Source organism: Sorex fumeus, unplaced genomic scaffold, assembly GCF_029834395.1.
Source record: "Sorex fumeus unplaced genomic scaffold, SorFum_2.1 ptg000128l, whole genome shotgun sequence".
Taxonomy (NCBI): Eukaryota; Metazoa; Chordata; class Mammalia; order Eulipotyphla; family Soricidae; genus Sorex; species Sorex fumeus.
In genome coordinates, this window is record NW_026606185.1 from 57,052,894 (window position 1) to 57,080,419 (window position 27,526).

The following is a 27,526-nucleotide window of genomic DNA, read 5'->3' on the forward strand; positions in this document are numbered from 1 at the left end:
AAACAGCCAGGGAAAGGCGAAAGTAGGCTGCATGCCCGTAAGATCCGAGCAGGCCCTTTCCTGCCGCCAGGCTTCCCAAAGCAGTGAGCGGGGTAGCCTGATCTTGCCCCCTCTAACTCAAACACTGGAAGTTCCAGCACTCTGCCACCCAATCTGTCATTTTCCAATGATTCCTGGGAACAGACTATGAGGTGGAGGGGGAAGATTAGAGCCACAAAGCAGCTGCACCTTAAAAACTAGAGGGCACTCGGGGCTGGAGAGATAGCACAGTGGATAGAGTGTTTGCCTTGCACGTGACCAACCCGGGTTCGATTCCCAGCATCCCATGTGGTTCCCTGAGCACTGCCAGGAGTAACTCCTGAGTACAGAGCCAGGAGTAACCCCTGTGCATAGCCAGGTATAACCCAAAAATCAAATAAGCAAACAAATAACTAGGGGGCACTAACTTGCCAGTTAGAATTCTTTCAAAGCCCCCCAGGAACCACTGCCATTTTAGAACAGAAGCGGGAAGGAGGGGTGAGAGCTTCACGGGGAAGGGTCCAGGTTTGACCCTTGATACCACTTACTGTCCCCTGAGCTCCATGAGGAGTGTGTCACTCCACCCAATAAGCCAGGAGCCAGTAGCCCTCACTGGGTGTGGAGCCTCTCAATATTTTTTTTTTTTAAAGAATAGGGAAGGAGGCTGTCATTTCCCTGCAGAAATCATTAAGAAGTCTAAGTGGGACCAGAGCAATAGTACAACAGGTAGGGCATTTGCCTTGCACGCGGACGACCCGGGATAGATCCCTGGCATCCCATATGGTTCCCCAAGTACCACCAGGAGTAACTGCCGAGTGCATAGCCAGGAGTAACCCCTGAGCATCACTGGATGTGACTCAAAAAAGACAAAAAAAAAAAAAAAGAATAGAAAAAGAAAAAGTCTGAGCTATCGAAGTATTAGGACTGAAGAGGGTTTTGGTTCCCTGGCCATCCCACACTAGATCTGATCTTGTTCAGGGGAGTCTTATTCAGGTTCTCAAGGAATCCTTCCTGCCTCTCCTGGCCTCAGACTGTAATCTCTACCTTCATTCCAAATTTTCTTTCTCTCAAGACGGCAGGTAGGCAAGTCCTTGCTTGTGGCAAAGGGACCTTCCAGGAATCAGATCTATAGAAAATAGCGTGCAGAGAAATGCACAGCCTGGCTCACAGTCTGGACCTGACCAGAACAAGGGAGGCCTTATCAGAGTTCCGGGGGGCTGCAGATAGTCAAGGCTCTCTCCAGTTCCATTAAGGCTGCTGACACCCTATCTTGCACACTGGCTTCTTAGTTATTGTAAAGCTTTTACATATTTAGGGAGCTTTTCCATCAAAATATTCTGGAATGGCTAGAGGCTCAGACACATTAATGATATCTGCACACATGTGCTTTTTATCCAAGTTCACAGCTCCTGGTCACTGAGGGTAAACAGTGTTATCAGTGATTATTATGGATTTAGTCAAGTATATTTTATTCCTGTCATTTATGAGCACTTGTGTTGGCTGGTATTTACAATGTCGGGATTCTGTCACTTTGGCAACCTTCTGAGACAACATTTTTCCAGTGTTACAGTGACATTTCAAAGACTCAGTATTTACAAGCAAACGACACCCTCTGGCTCTGTGACAGTGTGATTCAGTGGTGGCTGAACAAAGGGACACTCATCTAGAATTTCTTCAGGATATATTTCCAGCTGCTATTGACTATTACTTTGTAGGTTATGGTAGTCCTATGTTCTTTGGAAGAAAGAAGTTCAAAGGCATCAAGGAAAAAATGTCATCTGTATGATGCAAAAATTTTAACGAACTGTTTGGGGCCCATCTAAATGAGGTCTACTGTGTGACAATGACAAATCTCCAGATCTCTGAAGATTCATTTATGAGCACTTGTGTCAGCTGGTATTTACAATTCTGAAACTCAGCTACCCGTTTGGTGAAAAAGGAGCCCTGTGATAGGAGCCCTGTGATACTTAAGTCCTTTTGTTTCTAACACTGGAGCCTTAAGTATATCAATAGTATAAACTAAAGCTAACCTCATTGCTTTTATCATTTTTATTAATTTTTCATTAATTTTTTCATACCTTACCAAAAGGTTGAAGAACCACATGGAAGACTTTAAGAAAAAATCATGATCTATTTAACCCCTTCACCTCTTACCTATTTCTAGTACCCTCTGCCAAAGAAGACAGACTAAGGCATGCAAGAGAAGATGAAATCTGGGCCCTAAGAAAGAGCGGTATCATTCTGTATTACCTTCAACTTCTATTCTCGGCCCTTTCATCACTGTCAGGGACTTTTCAGGGGTGCAGGGTAGTACTACCACTGGCATCACTTAACTTCCCGTTAGTCGTCGATTTGCTCGAGCGGGCGCCAGTAATGTCTCCATTTGTCCCTGTTGCGTGCTAGTGTAGCCCAATGGCATCTGTTCGCTCCGGGAACATGAAGGGCCTCAATCTGATCGTTCATGATCTTGACGAAGAAGTCTGACCATCTGGTAGGTGGGCGGCCACGCGGTCTTTTGACATCCCGTGGAATCCAGTCGGTAACAGCTCTAGTCCAACGGTCGTCTTTAAATCTCATTACGTGACCAGCCCATCTGATTTTCGACACCTTGGCAAAAGAGACAGCGTCCCTGATTCTTGATCATCGATGGATGTCAGAACTCCGGATTCTTTCTCTCATTTGAGTGAAACGTGATATTCCAAGCATAGCTCTTTCTATTCTTCTTCTATACCACTGGCATGTAACATAAAATGTTACATGTAACAGAAAATGTAGGAAATAAGCAGCATGGTGCATATGATTTATACTTGCTTACTGGAAGTATTCAAGATGTTCTAATTTTCAGCTACAGACAATACTCTTGATGTAAAGACTGTCCCAATAATGAGAACACTGTAGGCTAACTGCTGTGATAGAGGGAGCTAGGGATGTGTTGGGGGGGGGAGGGAAGGGGAGGCGAGGAAACACCAAACTTTATCCTGGAATATAGAAGAACGAGAGAAAACAAAAAGTCCAAGGACTTTCTTTGTTGCTTAATCTCATCTCTGCCATTTTCTAGTCAAAGAACTGCTGAGTCTCTACTTTCATTATCAATAAAACAGAAATTAAAAATTCTTCCCACTTTACCACATTCACGGACATGACTAATTTAAGAAGTTTTAATAAATTATTTAAATGTAAGCTATTTGTTCACATATAATTTGTTTCCGTTGGCTTATACAAACCAAGCCCATTCACAGACTCTTGAGGAATCAGTTAATAATTACTGTCCTCTACTAGGGATGGAGAACAGAGATGTCAGGCCTGGTAGTTGGCCTTACCAGACTGCGGAGACTACAACACTTATTGGGGACAGGGTAGGGGGTGTGCCAGGGCCCACTAAACACAGAAGAAGAGCAAGGATCTTTAATGTAGGTCTAACACTGAGGGTCTCATGCCCTCAGCTACAGGGGATATAGTCTGAGGAGAGAATTCAAATGACTGGAACCTGTGTTTTGCATGCAGGAACCCTGGATTCAATTTCCAGCATATAATGTTCCCCCAAGCACCGCCAAAAGAAGTCCCCCAACACTGACAACTGTGGCCTCCAAACCAGTGAAAACAAAACAAAAATTATAGCCAATAAAAGGGCTTTTATGAAGGCAGAGAGAATCACGAGCAATCCCTCAAGGCAACTACAAACCTTTCAGTTGTCCAGATAGGAGAGGTGAGTATGAAGAATAAAGTAGAAAGGAGCGTTAGAGGTCGCTGTACCAAGAAAACCCATAACTAATGCTACAGGTAGCCTCTAGAAACCACGGAATGATGTTCAAACAAGAGCTCGCCAGTCTTAGGGCTTTGTGCTGACCTTCCTTCTGGTGCTTCGTATGAGGGAGAAGGTGGAGGTGGAGAGAAATAGAACACAGAGACAGCAACAGTGATTGAGTAAGAGCACTAGGGAAGGGAGAGACCTATTTATTGGAGGTAGAAATGAAGCTATATAATAATCAAGGATCTACAGGGTAGGTAGAAGGATCTAGGATGGTGAGAAGGGGTGGGCCTCCTGTTAGTGACAAGTTCTACAGGCATGGATGGGAAGAACTAATGTTGAAAGAAAATAAAATTCATTGTCAAAACCACAACACTTTGAGTGAATTATCTATTTTTCTCCCTTCATGTATGCCTGGTAATTGTCAAATTTTATACTACCCCCTTGAAAAATCTATCCAAATTGACATAGGATGTCAACGGAGAAATTGTTAGTACCACAAATTAGATGACTATGGGATTTTTTCTAACCCTTTATCATGAGAGTGGTATCATAATCTTTATTATGAATTTATCATTTAATAATAAATACTAAATACCCAAATAAAAGGTAGTATATATTATTACTGAGTATTTTGGAAAATTGTGATTGCGTAAAGTTATAATTCAACAGTGTAGATTTAGAATGCTACATTATATTTCTACATCAACCTCTATAATTAATTAGAGAAAAGGAAAAATTATTTATTTTAGGTAAGTGAGAGAAACATATTGGATGGAATCCCACTGGACCCTCTAATCACACTGTCTTGTGAGTTTCTGGAGCACATCTATACAATTTTGCAAGATGGTAAACTTTGGTACGGTAAAAGATAAAAATGTGCTTTCAAATGGAAGTACAAAAAGAAAATAGAGTCCAAGAACTAATACAGTGTATGTGATATCTACACCCAACTCTACAGTAACAAGCTTTACAAAGAAATTTAAAAAAAAAATTATCTCTTCCTCCACAGACAAAACCCCAAACCTAAGTCAAGCAAATCTCAACTTGGACAGAAAACTGAGAATGGTTCATATTAGTGACTTATCGTCAGTGGAGACACCTCTATGGCAGAAAGACTTTTGAGGGACAATGTCAATAGTAGCAGCTGTTGGCATTCCTCTTTGCCGCATGTCACTGTCCATACTAAGTCTTTTGGCACCGCTGATCCTGCATCCTAACAGTCACTCTCCATGTGACAGCTTTAAGTTGTAGAGTTCAGTGTGAAAATAGGAATCACAGTTCAAAGGGTCTAGTGATAGACATTTCCATAAAGTGGATCACATCCAAGAGAAAGCAATTCAGCTAATGGGGCTTCAAAGTAGTATGATCTAGATCAACATTTCTCAACTGCTCCCCACCCAAAGCCCCTGGGATCCAGAATATTTCCAAAGTCACGAATGAAAGTTGCCTAAATAGGAAGCAGTCTTTGGCATGAAATAACAAGGCCAACCTATATGATGGGCATATGGGGGTGGGATGGCAGCCACAGACAGGAAAGAAGGCCAGGCCATGGACAGAAAACGATTTAGAAACACCAATCAAGATTAAACTGTATTCGTCAACTTGCGCTTGAACTTTCTTCAAAAAGTTTGAATTTTATGATATATTTTTCTAATGGGGAAAAAAATAAAACCAAGCTGAAATTCTTGGATCTTGAATTATTCTCTTGAGGATGGAAAAAAAAAACTCGTAAGTAACTGCAGCATCTATGATTCCGTAATTTATCCTGACTAAATCTTAAATTCCCCATGAAACATGAATTGGGCAAAAGATACCCAGGGCAATCCGATTAGCTGTATTCTCATAGGCCCAGGCAACCCCAGGAACCAGATGACCACTGGCTTTAAACAATACCCATGTCCAAAATAAAAATCAGGAGCAGGGATAGGGTGGAGAAAATTCCTAATGCCTGTGAGAACCTCAGTTTGATCCCAGTACCACACCCCCTCCCCCCACCTAGGACCACTGGGTGTGACCCTATAAAAATACTACCATTTAGATTCGCAACTATGTTTAGTCCTGACTGATGATCAATGATGTTAACTTGATTTTTTTTTTTTTTTTGCTTTCCACTGCATCTATTTCTTGCTATTTATCTGTGACTTTATCCTGTGAAATTATCTACTTTTCTCTTGCCATCAAAGAATCTACTTCTGCCTCTGCTTTCACTTTATGGATAGGGATCTAGCTTTTATTCACTCAGTTCATTCACATATAGACCTTCTGAATAGCATAAGCATTCTTTTTTTTCTAAGAAACTACATAATGAGGAAACTTCACAGTCTTCCAAACAGTATATCTATATCTTTCTCTATATATTTATCCATATATATAAAATTTCCTATTCATATAATGGGCAATTTTTCTTTGAAAAATACAAAACAATTTATAAACATTGCTTCTTGGTTAAATCTGTGTAATAGTAGCATGATTAACACAGTGTGATAACCACATACACATGCTACACACACACACACACACACACACACACACACACATGCCCAAAGTGGGAGGAAGATTTTTGACTATGATTTCTCTTCTTTGGATATAATTTATTTTCTTTTTCTTTTTAAAAATACTGTAAAACTGTATCATTTATTTTCTAGATGTTCACTATTACCCCAGATTTTTAACAAAGTGCTGGTGTCAAGGTAAGGCAGTCCATGGAAACACGATTGTAGATGCTTTGTCTGGCCCACGAACTCACTTCCTCATCAGATTATTCCTATTCAGCCAGTATGACAGTCACACAGACCTCACTATAACTTGTAAAAATGTCTATCAATGTACATATTGAGGGCTGAAGAGACAGCTCAATGTTCTGGCGGCCCACGTTCCACATCTGGTACCACACACCCCTCATGCACCATCAAGAACAACCCCCACATACCAAGCCATGAGTAACTCCTGAACACCACTGGCGTGGCCCCTACCCCCAAAACCCAAAACCTAAATAAAAACAAACAAAAAGCATATGCTGAATTAAGATTCTGATTCCTGATTTTTGTATCCTCTCTATCAATTTCATCATCACTTAAGGTCTAAAGCACCACACTGGGTCTTTATCAGTTCACGTCATTTATCCTGTGTTATCATAGCCAGACGTGCCACCATTGATCTAGTTTGCACAATTTTTTAATATAAAAAGAGGAGGGAAAATTTAAAAAAATGAAAGTGAGAATAGATGCAAGGAACTTATCATCAAAGTCTAAAACAAAACGAGCTACTTGGTTAAATTAAAATAACATATTTGGTGATCTGTATTAGAAGAATAAAATGAACTCGCTTGGTCTCAAGAGGTCTGCAATATGATCCTTGCAAAAGGTAGCTTGCCAATTTAATTGAGGTAGAAGTTATTTAATTTTTTTACAGGTATAGTTTTCAATAAAACTACATATGCCTATAATACTGCAATGGCAGATGTGTCTCGATTATTAGAGGTGGGCTCAGGGGAATAGATACAATGGATCTTGAAATCTGTAAGCAGCTGTTGAAGGGGGGGGTTGAAGGCATGGGGAGGGCATTGCACCACACACACATGTTCCTTAAGTGCAGCAATGTTTTGTTATTTTACTGCAGGTGTATTACAGAGATGAAATTTAATAACTTACTGTATACAATACCAATAAAACGGAAAAGATTCAGTGCCCTGCTGTTCATTATCACAGTACAAATGAGCTCGGATTATTTTATGTGCATGTATGGTCAGACCCTGACATGTGGAGAGCCCCACTTCTAGAGCTCTCAAGGATGGTCACTGCTTGAAAAATCTCAATGAGGTTCTCCTGTAATTGTTTTCTTATCACTGAACTGTCTCTGTCCCAAATGCACAAATGCACATAAACATGACCTGGACATGAGCTGAAAAGAAAATATATGACGTGTCTTTTTTTTTTTCCAAATGCCATGGAAGCCTTCTATGGAAGATGTCTTTGGAAAAGAGAGGTCAACGGAATCAAGGGATTTATAGATTTCATTAAGTATTGCAATACTGACAACATACTTTGTTCAAAAAAATCTGGACGAACGCCAGGGTAAACTTGCTATTCCAACAAAATCTGAAAAAAAATTAAGTCACACACACACACACACTCTGTTTGAGAATGTCTAAAGCTAATTCAACTATGTGTTTTCATCAGCTTTCTTCTCCAAAGAAACTACTTTTGTTAAATAATAAATAACACACTGAACATAAAATGTCTGGGCATAAGGAACCTCAGCTGAAAATATTTTTTTTTTGGTGGGGTTGCTAGAAGGGGGTGCCACATCTATAGCAGTATTCTGTGCTTACTCGCTCTTGGATCTGTGCTCAAGGATCACTCTCCTCAGAGTGCTTGGGGGACCATAGTGGCTGGAGGTTGAACCAAGGGCAACTGCACTCTAGACAAGTGCCCTGACCACTGTACTTGACCACTTAACCACTCTAGCCACAGACATTATTTTTCAAAGGAGCAGTACTTCCTCAGCACTATCAGGCACCGTAACAAACTCAGTAAAATTTTGTTCTTACTATTCAGTTCTAAAAAGGTTATGGTATTGGGCTGGAGTGATAGCACAGCGAGTAGGGCGTTTGCCTTGCACGCAGCTGACCCGGGTCCAATTCCCAGCATCCCATATGGTCTCCCAAGCACTACCAGGAGTGATTCCTGAGTGCATGAGTCAGGAGTAACCCCTGTGCAACACCGGGTATGCCCCAAAAAAAGTAAAAAAAAAACACGGTTATGGTATTGTCTAGTATCTTACAGTCATTCACTTTTTAAATGTGGATTTTTAGGTTTTGAGATTTCAGGAGATATTTCGCTAAGCATGGAAACACAGAAAGCCTGATCACAGACAAAGGAATAGCTATTCGCCATTTCACATTAAAAGTTTCCCTGACAGTGAGTAGTGAACCCGATGCCTTTCATATGAAAAGAAAACACAAGTTTATACTAATTTACACATAATTTTTAGATTTATTCAAACATTATAATTGATGGGTGTTTAGCCAATTGTGTAATGAGGCATTAATTTTTTTCTCTCCTTTCTCTTTACATATCAAAAACACAAAGATGGCCAATAACAGGTCCAAACTGTTAGTAGTTATGCTAAAAATCATAAATGAAATTAAGATTTCATAAGATAAACTAATAACCCTAAGACTTTGATGAAATTTCAAAAATTCCACTCTACCAGTGTCTCATCAACCATCTCCAAACAATTTTAATGATATCTTATGCCTTAGCTGCCCTGAACTGTCATTTAAAACATGCCTGTTCTTCTAACAAGTTTGTCAATACAGCTACTTCACAAGAGAATTAAATACCACAATTCAAAAATTACCAAGTCACATTGAAGAGTCTACTTAGGTTACATTTCAGAATTTCGCTCTGTACAGTTCTTGTACTTGAGGAATAATAATCTGATCTATTATAAATTATTTGCATAATACTACATACATGTTCTGCCGATATTGTACATGCATGCACACACACATACACACACAGAATCCCAAGGATATTCTAAAATTTTTACAACAGACTCTTAAGAAATCTGATTCTGAAACTTTCTTGAGTGGACAGGTGGGGGTGGGGTGCCCCAGCATGTGTACACGTACTTGTGTGTGCTGGCGTGCACATGCATACACATATACACACATACATACTCAGTTCTGTTGACTTTATTTCTTGGAATGTCACTTTTCAATTATTAAATAGCAATATTAATAATCATCTCAAGATTTACAATGCACTACTATTAATTTTGGGGGGTTCCTCTAGAATGAGCCTTCCTCTAAACAAACTTTTAGAAATTCTCTCATTTTGACACTTGCTCATTAGTTCCCTATGGGCTATTTAAGAATCCAAAGGACCAAATCATCTTAATGAGCCTTGAGAGCCAAATTTCACTGAGCATCACCAGAAACCTATTGGACTCAGCAGATCAGAGATCCTCCTTCTAAGATCTCTAATAGTAATTACCAGAATACAGAGGAGCAAATATGAGAATCTAAGAGACCTCATAAACATAGTGTCAGATTAATAAACAGACAGGGATCCAAAAGACTGTCTGGAGGTCCCAAATTTTAGCCAAAGTATTCCAGAATGCAGTTTTCCAAAAAACAAGTCTACCTTTACCTCCACATATCTAAAGTTTTCAATCAGCTGAGACATAACTGTACTTCTTATCAGTAAAACTTAAGAGACTTAAGCCATGCTTTATATACTCCTAGTATCCTCCAGGTAAAGCACTGTATAAGACCAGCATTGTATTTATATAAAACACTCAAAATATTAGTCTTAAATGTACAATCTCTTTCAGAAGAATGCTCTGTATGTGTATTTGTAGGAAAAAAATGGAGTAAAAATAATCACTACATTTAAACCTCTAATTCAGGCAAGCATAAAGAATATATAATAAAACCATCAGGTCAAAGTTTGTTGGGGAAGGTGAATATATATATTTAATGAAAAGTATCAAAACCAAGATCATTAACACCAAGGAGGAAAGGTTTCTTTACTGGGTCTCCACTTTGATAGAGTGATTAAAATTAGCACCAGCAATAGCGACCTAAATTGATGTTCTAAGAGTCTTTGGGCATAATACAATATGAAGCACATAGCATCCTCTTTGAAATACATACGTCAAGAATGTCTCGTTACAAACTGAGTTAGTCTTTAGACCTAATTTTTAATTTCAGGGCAAGACAACTAAACAAGTTCAGTGGCCCCACAAAAAATAATTGGATAATTCTTGAAGGAGTGATTTTTTTTTTCTCAAGACAACTGGTCTGGTTTCTACAGTATCATTCCTTTTAAATGTATAGGAGCTGCTTTAATTTAAAAGAAAATAACAAGAGATACAGCAAACAAACACCATGCATAAATGTGATACCTTGGGGAAAAAAACTATTGAGACATTTTCAAGGAGACAAACGAAGAAAACTGGGTATGGACAAGGTGTTAAATGATACTCTGGAAACCAGTTATTTTTCAGAAGAAAAATCTGGGGGTAAAATCTAATTAGATCTGTCACTAAAAACAGTTCACTGAAAATGTATACACTTATGTACATGTACAAAGCAAATACAATAAATATTAACAAAGTTAAGTATGGGCATATGATACTTTATTATTTTTTAACTTAACAATTTATGTTACGTGACTAAAAATTTGAAATTAAGCTTGATCCTCCATCTTAATATATACAATTCTGTTAACGAACAGAATTGCCCTTTGTTTTATTCCACAGAACCTAGTTCATCACTAGAGGATCTAGAAATATTTGTTAACTGCTATAGAGAAGGAACAGACCTATTCTCTTTTGCCAATTGTTGAGTGACAGGTAGGAGAGGGCTAGACCCTGAGATGTGATAATATCAAACAAAACAGCTATTTGCCTGAAACGGAGGAGAGAAGTCCCAATCATGAAGACACCCAGGCCTGTGTGGGGAAACGTGATTTTAAGTATTCTGGTCCGCGGACCAGACCAACACACTCAAAACTCAGGCCTAGACTCTAACCTTTGATTCCATTACCACACCCGCCAGAAACAAGGAACAGCTAGAATTTTCTCGTCTCTTCTTTTAGAGATGAGAGGCTATGACAGTGATACCTTCAGGACCATACTCAGTTCCTTGAAGTGAACGATAAGTGAAGCGATGGAAGGGTCTCTGGGCCGTGTCTGCACCACCCTTGCAAAAAAAGGGTTTCCCAAGGACTCTCTCCAAAAATGATGCTCACGATAGGACTCTCAAACATTGCACTTCAGTCTTTTCTCTCTCTAACTGATTCCCAAAAGTGATGCTAGCGACATAAAGATCGTGTGTTCGCAGTTCACCTCTGCTAGGCACAGATGAACCAGCACAGGACAAAGCAAGGCGGCCCCGTCTTCTGAGAGGTTCCAGAATTCAAATTCCACAAATAATGGTACAAAAGCCAAAAGGACTTTATGAAGAGGGAAATCGGAGAGTGAGGGGGGACATTACAGGCACTTGGATGGGAGCGGTTCCTAGAAAGAGTACATAGACACTGCCCTGAATGAACGCACACATTGCAGTACAAAGTCAAATAGAAAACAAGATATATTTCCACTTATAAAGTCTAAGTAGACATAGTAGACATTTTGATAACAAAAGACAAAAGATTTTCATTGCATTTTTGTTTGCCTGCTTTTGTGTTCTGGGTTTTTTTTTCCTTCTAACCTTTCTATTTTGGCTCTATAAGCTAGAGATAAAAATATTAGAATTATATAATCTATTTTATCAAAAATAAAAGATAAAAACAATTCTATTTGTAAATGTATAAATTATTTTAGGACCAGCTACACAACTAATTTCAATGAATCAAAAAAAATGATATCATGAGCAAACTAAATTAAATATAAGCCATTTCCTCTATAGATCGAAGTTTCTAGGATTTCACAAAGGTAACAATGATCAAGCCTAATTCTTAAATCCTGTCAGTTTCAAGTTCTAAACATCACATAACTTTATCAGCATGGTCCTCACTTAGTTACTTGTTAGGAAGAAGAAGAATGCGGATGAGGTTGAAGTCTTGGACTTCACGAGAGAAAACAAGACATGGGTTCAACATTCAGTGGTGGAATTTTGTATAGAGATGCCAGGATCTCTTACTTAATTTCAGTCTATCACCGTCTGCCCTTTAAAGGCGGTACAGACACTTGATATTTCAGATCATCAAATTAAGGCTATCCACCTAAAAGTTTTATTAAGGCTCATAGTAAAATATATTTTTATAAACGAGTATTTATATTTCTACAGAACATCTGAGGAAACCATCAGACCTAGGTGTACACTAGAATCCCAAGGTGTACACTAGAATCCCAGGGGAGCTTTCAGGAAAGCAAAGGCCCAACTACTAAGATTCTAATTTCACTGGTCTCATAATGTATACTTTCTGTACAATCTCTCTCTCTCTCTCTCTCTCTTTCTCTTTCTCTCTCTCTCTCGCAAACACACACACACACACACACACACACACACACACACACACACACACGGGCGCGCTCATGCACACATCTTACCCAGGAGATACTAATAATGAAACCATTGCTTTAGACTTGGGTTATATCCCAGAAAGAAAAGACAAACAATTCCTGATAATCAATGCTGAATTTCCATTTAAGGGGAAAACTGCCTTAATAACAATCATTTGTGTTGACATCATCATCTCATTCAAAAACGGATTTCGGCAAGACAAAGAAAAAAAAGTTTGTGATCATCACAAACATCCGATTCAAAGCAGTTAAAAGAGACTAAAAACAAATGACCATTTTTTCCGCTGTCATCTGCAAGTGATGTCCATTAGGCATTATCTATTGGTTATCAAATTAACAATTGACTATTTCGCAAAAAACTTTATTTCCACTTATTTTCATCTCCGTCAGAATTTCCAGTATAAATTTTATTTCCTCTGCCAATAAAAGTAATACAAAGTCGCAATTTGGCGAGGACATTTTAAGCCTGGGTGTGATTTCTGTACCCCAATCGATTTAAATTAGTTTTGCCATATTTAGAGAGAACTAAAGAAAAAAAATACTCCATTTGACTGCTTTGATTTGCCTACTGGTTTATTTTCCATAGCATTTTCAGAGCTCCGAAAAAGCCAAATGTTTATTCCTCACGATTTTATCTGAAAATGCGGTACTGATTCATATTATCCCATTACTATTTCAAATGAAAACTATTAATAAAGAAGAACCTGCCGACTTTTGTTTTCCTTGGCTAGAATGCCCACTTTCTAAAAAACTGCACGTCTGTTTACTATTAATGTCAAATCCTAAAGGGAGAGAGGGGAAAAAAAACAAAACTATATAACGATGGTTTAACCCGATGAATTTTCAAAAAAGCAATGCATTTTAAAATATTAATTCCTTTCAGCAGGACAGCCTTTTGCTACCTGTTGCTGGTCACCAGTATTTCTCACTACCAAACAATAGGCGACTGGGCCGGGCATAAGCCAGTTCCCATGTAAAAGTGCTCATCCTCAAAGCCCACAGGATACTTATCAGAATACAATCAAGCAGCTCTGGGAGCTCCAGAGGGGACAGCATCGAAAGGATTTCCCTGGAGCACCTCGACAATGTGGTAAACAGGAGAAAACAAAAGATTTCCCTCCTCCAGAACCACTCACCTTGCCACACAGTGGGGAATCATTTCAGCTGTGATCTGCTATTTAGACTTGAAGCCCAAGATACTGTGCCTTTCTTTTTGGCTTCGCATAGCTGGTGTTGGAGACAAGGATTCAAAAATAATTCGGCACCAGAGAAACTCAGTCACTGGAAGTCACACTAGGGTCTGTGCTATGCTCAAATTTCACAGAAAACAGAAAGTCACCGTATGGACACTGCTGGTCTCTGGTCCCTATTTGCTCCATCGGGCAATTCCCCCCGCCCTGCCACCCCAAACTCACGCTTTTCTTTATCCGTCAGTAATAAGACTTTTAAGGATACTGCGGAGACCAAGTTAAACACAGAGACAGTCAGTTCTTGCAAGACTCCCAACCCACGAAGCAGAAATAAGCATGAAGCAATCTCCACATTCCACAACTATATTATGAAGACTTTTTTCTTTCTGAGCAAAGCGTACGCAGTCAACCTCCTAAAAAACAGCAGCCTTTTCCTGAACACGAATATCTCGAACTGAGCCTCCCAGGGCCCAGAAATTCAGCCAGCACACACCAGACCGTTCAGCTCTCCTCCACCCTCCGCCCCTTTCCACTTCTCACCTTGTGCTTGCAAAAAAATAATAATAATAATAATAATAAACTTGAGTTTCACCCGAGGGAAGTATTTGCCACAAACCGAGGGAGGGTCTGCGTCCCAGCGCGTACACAGACAGACTCACGCGGGCTGGATGATGCTTTCACAAGTTAAGGGGCCTCGCGCTTACTCAGCAGAGGAAATCTTTGTGTCTGTGAGGAATCACGCCAATTCCTATTAGTAAGAAAGGATACAGGGGCGAGAAAGCCTATTCTCTCATTGACCAGAAAAAGAGGCCCAGCAAAAACAGAGACCTCTGCCATGACCATCTGCAGAAAGGAAGGATGTTGTCAAGTTTCTTCTCCCCAAAACTCTAACGACCTCTGCCTTGACCCTCCGCAACCAGATACACAGGAACAGCCTCTTGTGCAGGAATTGAGAGCTTTACACCAGAGACTCGGCACTCAGAGGCTTGTCGCCCGAGCTATCTCCCCCGAACATTTGCACTCACATTCCAAAGATGTTTCCGTTGCGCTGGAATGGCTGTAAATTTCTTTCCTGCAGAATTCTTTCCAAACAAACTGCCATGAACTGCCCTCTGCAGCCCGTGCAGTCGAGTTCTTAACCAAGCCCGGCTCACCTCATCACAGCAAATCTTTCAGATGCCGAATATGACTGAACCGGTGGCTGGGCCAAAGGAGTAAACTTTAAAAATGCAAATAGAGCCAGGGGCGGGGTGGGGGGGAAATCCTCCACTAGAACTCCACCTTTTGGGCTATATGACAGATACGTAAAGGAAACCTCCTTCATTGGCCCTATTGTCATGACTAAAGCTGTTTGCTTATAGTTTTGCAGGATATATTAAACAGGCAGTTAAAGAAAAAAGAACTCAGAGGGTTTTTTTTCTCCCCCCCCCCCCCGCATATCATTAAAGAAAATGGAAAGGTGAAGGGGTTCAAGAGAGCAAGTATTCCCTTTCCAACACAAAAAAAAGAATGTACATTCAGTTGGAGTGAATAATAAAACAGCAGAAAGCTTTGAATATTAAAGAGGATTATTAAATGCGAGGAAGAGTTTCCGAAGTAAGAAACCGATGCACTTAGAAAAAAGAGAAGGTCTAAGTTCTTTTTAAAATTTTTTGAATGTGATTTAAAGCCATAGCTCAAATGAAAAAGCAAGCCTCTATACAAACACAATTGTCTTGAAACAAAGCTTACACTTTTGGCTATTGATAGTATTTTTAGACTGGGCTTTCTCTGGAGAGTTAAAAGTATGCAAATGCAGAGTGCAGAGAGACACAAACACACACATGCTATACCTTTGTATTACAATGGCATTTTATTATTTAATTAAAGTACTCTTATTTTTCTAGCTCACGCATGCTTCCCTTGAGACGGCTTTGCTGTTAGCCTGCTGGCCTTGACTTCCAGCCAAAAACAATTCAGAAACAAAAAGGGACAACAAATCATATTTTCACAGACATTTTTATCCCTCAATACAACCCTGTTTTCACACAACATCATACAGCCCCTATGAAAACTATAATTTAGGGCAATAGCCACCCGAACCCAGCCTCTGCCACATGGCTACACGAAGTATTTCCAGTGTAAGAAATTCTCAAGTTCTCAATTGCAAATCAACTCTTTTGATAGAACTACTTTAACCCACATCACTGGTTTGCAAACAGTGCCACTGGTACCGGTTGATGGCTTAAAAAATAAAAACAAGCCAGTGAATGCAGTTCTGATACGGCAGGGTTCTAAAGAGGAGGTGTTTATTATTTCCTAGCTCTCTGCACTATTTCATTCTTTTTTTTTTTTTAAGGAGGGCGTTATCGGCAGATTTCCAGAGCATCTTAGTATCACAGTCTAAAATGCATAATTGACTTGATGAAGGAACTGATTTACCAGGTAAATTCTCTCAACCCTTCCCCAAGAGAAAGTCTCACTTACCTGGTGGCAACCCTGTAAGTTTGATTCTCTCCCATAAGATGAGTATGAGCCCCTTTCTGTTTTACCTGCCAAGAGAAACAAAACAAACAAACAAAAAATAGTGTCAATTGTGTTTTTCCTTTAAAGACAGTCTCCTCCAGGTAACAGACATCAATGGTTCTTCCCCGATGTTTACATTCGTAAAGTAGGCACTACTGGCAATGTATGCAAGCAAGAGAGGGAATAACACTTCCTCACTCTGGCTATGATAAACTGGAAAAAAAATATCCTTCATTCCTATTCTTAGCCAAACTGCTCCACACTTCCAAAAACTGTCATTCCAATGGCCTCCACTTTCTCTAGCAAACAAATTGTCATTCCTTATTTTCACTTTCTCTCTCACGAAATTTAAACAATCCCATTTTTATTTACACAGCAGGCAAATTATCTATGTAATGACCCTAGACTAGTAATTCCCATTGATTATATTGACACTTAATGGTGAGGCCAAAGCTAATCAATCACAGCTCTCCAGATGGTGAATATAGTAAAGAAACTATTCAAAATTCCTAGCCTCTTTCCTTTTTTAAAATTTCCCTTTCCCAGGAGTTAATCCAATCAGGATCAAGGTGATGGAGGGATTTAACACTTGGAAAAAGACTTTTTGAAAAAATGCCCACTCTGAATCCAAGTTCGGATTCTACCAGCAGACCCATCAAAACAAGGGACCAAGGGACGATGGAATGTCACTATTTTGTTCCAATTCCAACAACACAATTTTAAGGATAGGCTGTTCTGCAGAGACATACAGAACCTTGGATGCTATCTGTCATACCAAAGGATAGACTCAAGGATGATCATTTCTTTTAATGTATGTTTAGCCTTAATAATCATAAGGAAGGTAACAAAACTCATGGTCGGAGATTTAAGTAACAGAGTTTGGCTAGTGACATGAAGACTAACCATAGAAAATTGGTCCATAACAATACTTTAAAAGGGCACAGTGACAAAATCATGCACCCAAAACACAAATCCCACCTCACCCAAGACTGATGAAATCTTAAGATCTTTAAAGCACATTACATCTTAGGGTTACACTATTCTTCTTGCCAAAAGAAAAAAAATAGCACTTGAGAGACTGGACAGATATCTTTGTAAAGTTTATAACCCCTGAGTCTTCCCTTCTGAATTCTAGTTAGCACAGATAATAAAGGTAACCAAATATTTGATTTTTTAAAAAAATTAATAGCCAAATATGACTCTCTGAAACCACATAAAAACTTATACGTGGCTAAACGTATGACCTGCAGTGAATATACATGTGTATATATGTAATAGAGAGATGATTTATAAGGAAAGCTGGGTTTAAAATTAACCCCCTCTATCCCGTTATTAGGTTTTTAAGTGATTTCCATGAATCATATGGGAATACATCCCCCGGCCCATTTCTGATATAGAATTGAGTGCAATGTAGAAAATCAATGCCCATATCACTTTCAATTTCAACGAAATAAGATACCACCTCAATTCCAATGAAATAAGATGTCCATCTTAGCAGATCTAAGAGAGTACCTTGCATTGCACTAGGATTTAACATTGAGGAAAAGATACATTTATGCATTTCAACAGCGCAAATGGTCAGTCATTCAGATATATTTACTCTTCCATGTAAGTAAAACTCCGTAAGAGTACTCTTCATAAATATTACCAACAGGAAAGACTCAACCTTTATGAGCCACAAAATGATGAATATCTTTCCATAACGCCTTACGTCTAAAAAGACTTCAATGCAAATACTACATTCTTCACTTTAACACAACATTCACTCTGGAAGGCAGAGAAAGGCATGGAGAAAAGTACATAGGCAGGCAGACAGACTGGAATTTGTTCTAACTTCCTGGGAAATTGAATATCTGGTGTCCAGCTTCATTTGTTTCTAAAAATTGGATGGTAATATACTGTTTGATGGTAGAACCGCTCCTGCATTTTTTTTTTCTAGGAGAAATTACTGGAGCTGCCCCCTACAGAATTTCTCTCAGCCTTATTTCCATCTGAACTGCCACATCAGACCTGGAGAGATAAATGAGCCTACCAGGATTAGTCTCCGTTAAACAGTTAGAGGTATTTTCGTATTATTTAATTTCTCCTATTATTTTAAAGCTAGGTCAGTACAAATAACAAGCGAGAGAGAGAGAGAGAGAGACAGAGACAGAGAGAGAGAAATACAGAGCGGGAGAATAGAATGGCAAGAGCAAGGGGGGCAGGAATGGGAGGAGGCGGAGAGATGAGAAGAATATGAATTCGCAGCGCAGAGTCCCCAAAGCACTCTTGGCTCCACGGACCCGGCATTCTTCACTATCATATCAGATACAGACTGCTTAATCTTAATTTTGCTTGTTAAAAAATATTTATCCAGATACAAAAATAAACCCACTGCAAATTACAAGTTGTCAGGGTTAAAAATCTACTCCTGTTTGTGTGGGGGAGGATAAGAGACCAGCATAGACATGAATCATTCTCAGTAATTTGAGTGTTTCCATGACATCAATGGGCACCCGTCCAGGGCTCTGTCGAAGTCTGCGAGGTACCAAAGAGGCAGCGCAGCCAGCAGGAGGCTGGGAGGTGCACTTTTCTTCTCTCTCTCTCTCTCTCTCTCTCTCTCTCTCTCTCTCTCTCTCTCTCTCTCTCTCTCTCCCCTCTCTCCTCTCTAGTCTTCTCTCTCCTCTCTCTCCCTCTCTCTCCTCTCTCTCTGATTATGCTCCTTGTAAAGATTTCATCAGTCTCATCCACTTTTACCATCAAAGAGATCGCTCCAGATACCATGAGTGAACACATTTCATTCTGATATAGTGCAAGCCTTTAACTTTATTACATCTTTTTGTTCCTAAATTCAGCCATGAACCTATTCTCAGAGCTCCACCTCCCATTAAGTGGCAAAATTATCAGGCAATGTGGATCAACCCAAGCACCTTCTCAAATATATTTATACATGCATATATAAATATATGCATATCTTGATATCATCTACATCACATATACACAACACATATAAACAAGACAATATATTATGTACTCCTGTACCCTTATAGTGACAAAAAGCAGCCATTTTACAAGTATACCTCAGTTTCCAGAAATATATATCTTATCAAATACACAAATATATCATATATAATTTCTGTGTAAAATGTCCATTAAAAATTAGCAATGACAGTGATGTTGATTTTCTTCTTAAAATTCACCGAACATTTGTTTCAGATAATACAATTTTCAAGAGCATTCCTAACATGTTTGAGTAGGATCCTTAAGTAACTATCTGCGCTCAGAAACACAAAAGCTCCTAAATATCTACATTGACTCGCTGTCAGGCATGGATTTTTTGTCACTTCTACCAACTGGCTGGCACAAACAGCTTCTTTCCTCCTTTCTCCATTCTTCACTATCCACAGCCCCATCCTCACAACCACAACGGAGCTTTGAAAGAGCTAGAGAGTCTATTTTCCCAATATTTAAAAGAGATAGCAGTGATGAAGAAACCCGATGCATTCACTGCAGAATTTTCGAGACAACCTTCCAGTACTAGAATGCGACAGCCGCTGCGGATATTTTTTGGCACAAAGACAATGGTGGCAGTGCCAAGCCCCATGGCTAAAACTACTCAAAAGAGGCATAAGGGTAGCATTAATCGCTCAAGTCTTTTACTGCATGGAATACTGCTGTCCATATTTTAAAAACTAAAAGTACCGGTTAGTAACATTTGTCTTGTGAGCATAGGAGGGGGTGGGGGCTGGGGGAGGTGGCTGAAATCTATACCAGAAACAAATCTTGTCAGCAATTTGATTCATTTTTGTACCTAAAAGGACCAAATGTCAAATTCTGCTGGTGGTGATGATTTGCCTTGCATGAAATGGATGATATGACCTAATGGAGTACACTGAAGGCTGAATGAAAGCTAGACAGAGAATTTCATAAACTAAGTCGACATATTGGCTAAACAACTTTCTTCTGCAAAAATGATGTATACAAGGAACATGTAATACTATGTCACAATTTTTTAAATTAAAGAAGAAAAACGCTGGAAATGAGCAGACACAACACCCATCAATCAAGCCTTCTGGAGACAAAGGACATCAACACGCAGCCTTCCTCTAGAACCACTCAGCATCTACCGGGAACAGCGAACCATCAGAAAGTCAACACCTGTTTTGTCCAAACTGAACAGATCAGCTGCTAAAAATCTATGTTTAAATCTGATTATAAAAGTGGCACCAATTGACTATCAATAAAAGATTTACTTGCTTCATCAGTTGCCCTTGCAAAACCACTCCAAAAAAGAAGACATCAACCTCTAATTTTAAAAAGGCTAATATTTTTGCTGATCTATTTAAGTGATTTGTTTTACTCCTACACTAAAAAAGGATAAGAAAGTATGTTTTTATTTTTTAGTGGAAAACAATACAAATTTGTTAATTTGTATATTGTTCTTATTATGATATTTTATGTAATTTTCTGTTTGACTTGTAACTTTTTTTACCCCAATATATAGTTGGTATCCTACTTTAAGGGAATACCAAAACACTGAGTGAGAAGGCAAGTATCACAGTAAAGAAAGAATTGGTCTCGTTACACCATTTCATGCCCAGGAATATAGCTAAGAGAAGTAGCACCTTTGGTAGATTACTACCACTGGACAGTTCTAAATCAACTGCAAAGGAGAGAGACAGAGACAGACAAGAACAATTTTTCAACAGAATGGTTTCTGCATATCATCAGGACACCAGAAAACCCCACTGGTGTCCTCTATTGGGCATATACTAGTTCATGTTTGGGTTTCTTGCCTTAAAAACTATACACAAATGGTAGGACACTCTCTCTTTCTCTCTCTCTCTCTCTCTCTCTCTCTCTCTCTCGCTCTCGCTCTCGCTCTCGCTCTCGCTCTCTCTCATACACACACACGTGTGGAAAAAGATGAGTCTATACAGTGGTATATGCCATCTAGGAAAAGCCTTCATGGAAAATTTTAAAACGTGGCAGAACACAAGCGAGGTTGTTTCACCGCTAATTCCCAATCTGTGAAGTGAAGAGTGAAGCTTTTGTTGCCCAGCATCAGACTAGGGAAATCATGATAATCATATTCGACTTAGGATAAATCTCTATTCTTATTTCTCTTCATGATTTTCTTTTTTTTTTTACAAAACATAAACTATACTTCATTGAACAGTGAGTGGAAATGTTAGTGGTTCCTACCTTGTCCTTCTTGACCAAATAAGAACAGCTGTGGGTTAGCAGGGAGGTGGTTCTGTGATAGAACACTTGCCTTGCACATATGAGGTCTTGGTTTCATTCCCAGTATGACCATCGGTCCCCGAGCATCACCATGAACGATGCCCAAACACCAAGCAGAAGTAGCCTCAAGCATCACCAGCAAGCTGGTGAAATGAAACAACCGCAACTAATACCTCAACCTTTGCCGCATGCCATCCACTATAAAAGGGCTTACATGGAGTGAATTAGCCAATCTGTACAATAATCCCATGATGCTGGTAATATAAATACCCCATTCTATAGATGGAGAAAACTGAGATGAAGAATAGTGTCCAAGGTCACAGGTAGTAAGCAAAAGAGTCAGGATTAAAATTCTGGTAGCTTACTCCAAAGGTTGCACTATCCTTCACACTATGCTATGCAACTTGCCTTTAAGCTGGGGGTGCAGAGGGTGGGGGGTGGGGAACCTATAAATAAACAAGAAGCCCAATACTTAAGGCTCAAAATCCCAGAGCCCAAAACACTCATGAATTTGATATGAAATTAATGAAAGTGTCTTATAGGTGGTGATAATTTACATTTACATGGTGTTTTATTCCTAAAAGGCCTCTAGGTGCTTTATAACTGTGCAAATGATGTATCCAGAAGCTGTGGTAGCCTAAAATGAACTGCAACCATCTCCACGTTATCTCAAACTACTCTTCAAAAAATATGGCATCGAATGTATCCCTATGTACTGTCCTTCTGTGAAGAATCCAACTTTGCATTAAAACGCACTGAGGAAAGTACAAATATAATCATAATCTAGAACATCACAAATGACCCGAATCTTGAGGAACAGAACCCCACAATGGGCTCCAAAGACAAAGTGGAACCTAAAAGAGGTCTAACAAAATGGACCAAGAACACAGTGTACCTTGACAGCACACCCAGAAATTTACATCGCATACAGCATGTAACAGTCTTTAAAAATCTTGCTGTTAAAATATTGTTTCCTATTTGTATTTAATATATCGAGGCCACAGAGATAGCTCAACTGGTTGAGCTCAGGCTTTGCACACAGGTTTGAAACCAGGTACTACCGCCCCCTCTCCCCAGTTCCCCCCAACCATGTTTTTTTTTTAAAAGAGAACGTTTTATTTAACATTATTATAATTATTATTATTATTATTACTTTTTGGGTTACACTCAGCAATGCACAGTGGTTACTCCTGACTCACGCACTATAGGAATTACTCCTGGCGGTGCTCAGGGGACCATAGGGGATGCTGGGAATCGAACCCAGATTGGCTGCATGCAAGGCAAACACCCTACGCGCTGTGCTATCATTCCAGAATCCCCCACCCCCAACCATATTCTGAGCTGGAAATAGTTTCTGAGCACCACTAGGTGTGTCCCAGGCCCAACCCCCACCCCGAAATCACACATCTCTGATCTCACTTTCTGTCTATTAAAGTGAGTCCCAAGAAACTTTATGAACCACTCCTAGGGGTGGGGGAGAGAGTACAGGGGTTCAGGTGCATGACTTATGGGCAGTCAGCCCGGGTCTATCTCCCACATTCCACTGCTGGCACCACAAGGTGCAGCCAGAGGTCCCAAAGCCCCAGAGTGTCCCCTGAGCACCGGAGTGGAACTTCAGGGTCAGAGCGAGCAACATCACCTTTTTGGACCAAACTCTGAGCCGCAGTTCAGGTTAGCTGAGTATAAGCAGGATGACACCCACGCCTCCTGAGTGCCAGTAGGAATAAATAAATAAATAACAAAACAAATAGCCCCACTGTCTAAAACTCTTAAAGCTGAGACCAGAGAGTACAGGAGTTAAGACAACTGCCTTGTACTTGACCAACCCTAGTTTAATCCCTGGTACTGCACCTCTGGGAGTGACCTGAGCAAGAGTCAGGAGTAAGCCCTGAGCACAGCTGGGTATATAGCTCCCACCACCTCCCCAAAATCTTAACACAAAGAACAAATTGTATTACTGTGGTTTTAATATTCTAAAAACATTTTGGACTGTTTCGTGATGTTTCTATGCAGACAGCTTATTTCCGATTAATGGCTGTTTAGTGAGAATTAATTCAATTATGCCTGAACTGAATTTGGAGGTAAAATCGAAGTTAGCAAGATGTCAGAAGTTAATGCTTATTTTTCTGATTTTTAAAATTCACATTGAATACCGGGGTTCTTTCCTACAGAATCATACTCTACCAGGGAAATTCTCTTTATCCACAGGTATTGAAGATTCCAAATGTAAAATAAATTTCATAGGAAAGCAATTACAACTCAATTTGAGTACCTAGACTAGTCATTCCACAACTGAGAAAGATTTCTTTGTACCTTCTTTGAGGTGAGGCCACAGTTTAGTTTGTAGTAGGGTCTAAAGGTATATATAAAAAGGTAGCCACATTCTTCAAAAAGACGAACACTAGATCTTCTCTGATACAGGCTAGTACTAAAATTTGAAGACTCGCGTTATCTGATCTTGGAAAATTATGAGTCTGGTTTCTTTGTGTCACTTCCTAGATGCAACTCACTGGGGCTTGATACCGCTGCTTTTTAGGCGTTCTGAATTCCAGACAATGGTGACTCTCACACGGCCATCACCCAAATGTTTCCCTTTGGAGAACTGCCCATAATTCAGAAGCTCCATGCAGTGATCCTTAGCACTCACACTTGCGAAGTGCTATACTACATACAAAGTCAGTTCACTCATAATTTTTAATAAAACACATCCTAAGACCTCCTTACATGGGCATTTTAATCCTTATTTTTATATAAGTCACCGCTAAAACTAAGAAAGGGTAACTTAGCTTACACAAATTGAAGAAGGCTGTACAGATTCTAAGAGCTAAAACTAGAACTATAAAAGTTCAGTTCCTCTATCAAAAAGACCAATTCAAGATTCCTATATCCTTTTATTTTGTTAAAAGCCACTTTTTTTTTTTTAAAAAAAGAGTGTGCTTGAGGTATTAGCATTATCTATTGAGATAACAATGACTACTTCACCTTTTATTCATTTACTTTTTGGGTCACAGCCCTTGCACTCAATTCATAGCAAACCAAAGAGAAATACTCAAGATTTCTTTGATGGATAATAATGCTAGAACTGATACACATTCTGAGTGAGTGTCCTCTAGCACATCAAAATCTACCTTCACAGAGAAATATAAAAATACTGCCTTCAGTAATTTCACAGGTTCTAGACCAAAACCAAAATAATCCCCTCACTTGGTGTCATGCTTCAGAGAAGTACACACATTATCAAATTAAAGCACATGAGTTTTATGCTTTATTTTCCAAATGCAGGAAAATCTTTCATTGAAAATAACACTAATTCCACAGAGTGTGCAATTAATCAACATAATCATGGGGATAACTTAACTGTTTGGGGAGGTGTGTCAAATAACTCTTTAAGGCCACTAAAGTGCCACTTGAGCCACCAGAGTAATGATTTTCTGAATCAGCAATTTGTACAAGGGTCCCCAAGAGACCTGAAGGACTAAGGGCAACCCCGAAATCAGTCGACTTACTTCTAACGAGTAACTTACCACTGGCTTTATGTGAATACAATCTTAATAGCTCTGCCTACCCTATTTCAGATTTTTATAGCAGCCTGTGTCTATGATGATTGGGTATAACAGAGGCAATTTAGGACCCTGTGGTCTCTGGAGAAACTACATATGCATTTGAAAGCTTTTTTTTTATTTGACAGAAACAGTTTTTCAAATAAAAATGAAAAGGAGGTCAATTTTGCAATATATACTGAAGGCTTCAAAAGCAAGCTGCCATAAAAAAAAGGTTTCACTGTATCCTTAGCAGAAAAGAAAGGGGAAGGATGAATGTGTCTGTGGGGGGTGAGAGGTGGGAGGAATTGGTGGGTTGGGGGGCTGCCTTTGGACCCTTAATTTAATTGTACAACTAAGAAACCTTGCTGATCGCAAGAATTATCACTAAGACTTTTCTTAAGAGAGATTCCTGAGGTCTTTAATTTAGGGTACTTGCATTCACTTGAAATGGGCCTGGCAATCCCATTCTCTCTCTCTCTCTCATTCTCATTCTCTCTCTCTCTCTCTCTCTCTCTCTCTCTCTCTCTCTCTCTCTCTCTCTCTCTCCCTCTCTTCCTCCCTCCCTCCTCTCTCAATATGAATAAAATCCCACTGGTTGATCAGAATTAAGTGTGACCAATTTAAGTAACTGGCACAGACATTACGGTGACATTAGAAGAAATTACAATCAACTTGAAGGATAAGTAAAAGAGAAAGATAATGACGACCTGATTCAACAATTTTAACTGAAATTTTGGTGAGGGGAGACTCAGTCACGCTCAGAGACCCTCTTGTAGCCTTAGGTTTGAAGCAGGGTTGATGGGATGGAGCCAAGCACCTTAATCCCTATACTATCTCCATGTCCTAAAACTGCATTTTACAAAAGGCAAATAGTAATTGATCTCTGAGGTCTTTGGACAAATTACATTTGATGAGTAACATAAATTCTTTTTTCCTGGCAGTCTACTATGCCTTTAAATGTACTCACCTGCACTGATGGAGGCTAGCTGTTTTTCTGGTTTTTTTTTCCAACTGAGGGGAAAGACTTATTTGTTTGTTTTTAATTTTTATTAGTGAAAAACTATGGGCTACAGTTGTAGACTTACAAATTTTTGTGCTTGGGTTTCAGTTATACAATGATCAAGTACCCATCCCTCCACCAGTGCCCATTCTCCATCATCAATGATCTCAGTATCCCTCCCACCCCTCATCACCCCCATTCCACCCTGCCTCTGTGGCAGGGCATTCCCTTTTGTTCTCTCTCTCTCCTTTTGGGTGCTGTGGTTTGCAAAAGAGGCATTGAGTGGCAATCATGTTTGGTCTATAGTCTACTTTCAGCATGCTTCTCCCATCCTGGGAGGATCCTCCCAGCACCCTTTGTTTGGTGCTCCCTTCTCTAACTGAGCTGCCTTTTCCCCTAGTGTGTGCGGCTGGCCATGGAGGCTAGCTGTTTTTGAGAAATTAATTTCATACCACCAAGTCGATACCTCTAATAAATCATAGCATTCTAAAGTACCTGAGTCCTAGAGCCAAGAGTCATGTTCTGAAAGTACATCTTCCACATTCTACCCCAAGACAAGAAATACCGTTAGGTTCCAGGATCAAGCACTGGTGAACATTACTTGGTTTGTTAACTGAAAAGGGTCTTTCTACCCATGCTCTGACTGCTTTCCAATCCCATACTAAGAGAGATAAATTCACACTTTTAGCCCTCTGGAGAAGATCTATGACGATCCTGGGCAAATGCAGAAGACACCATATGAGCAAGACTTCATAGCTTGCTTTCTTTTTTTAATTTAAAAAAAATGTTTAAGATAATCAGCAGCTGTATTGCAGCACGTAAGTTACTTGCAATCCACTGAAATAATGTTTTATTCGTTTAACTAGTAGACAATGTTAAAAAAAATAATGATCAAATGTTAATGAGAAGAGAAAACAGGAAAAAGTTTAATACTACTTTTGTTCCAGAGCTTCCTTATGCAAAAATTATATCTTTTAGCACCATGGCGTGTATTAAGCAATTCAGTTTTCAAACTGAGTTTGCAACTAACAAGAGTTAAGTATTATAAACTCTTAAAGAAATTACAAATATTTGCTATATGGTTTCCCAGAAATAAAGGGAATAAGGATCATAAACATTTTATATATGTTACAGTTGAATGACTAATCCATGTAAGCACTGTACCTATAGACATACGTACATATATATTAGTAGTAATTTTCCCTAAATAGATAAACCCAGTATCCTAATATATCTGTAATATATTTATGATTTTCCTAGC

General features: G+C 39.4%; 1 protein-coding gene across 9 annotated transcripts in view; it reads right to left on the minus strand.

Annotated features, from left to right (window-relative positions):
• Nucleotides 1–27,526, minus strand: part of TCF4 (transcription factor 4) — a 377,861-nt gene that overhangs the window by 167,859 nt on the left and 182,476 nt on the right. For 6 of the 9 annotated variants that reach the window (XM_056138179.1, XM_056138183.1, XM_056138182.1 and 3 more), the window contains one exon: nt 16,462–16,526. In XM_056138179.1, the coding sequence (XP_055994154.1) occupies nt 16,462–16,526 (65 nt within the window). Of the gene's footprint in view, nt 1–13,941; nt 14,087–15,020; nt 15,140–16,461; nt 16,527–27,526 lie in introns of those variants that run through there. The other 3 variants (XM_056138189.1, XM_056138185.1, XM_056138184.1) reach the window with 3 other exon arrangements.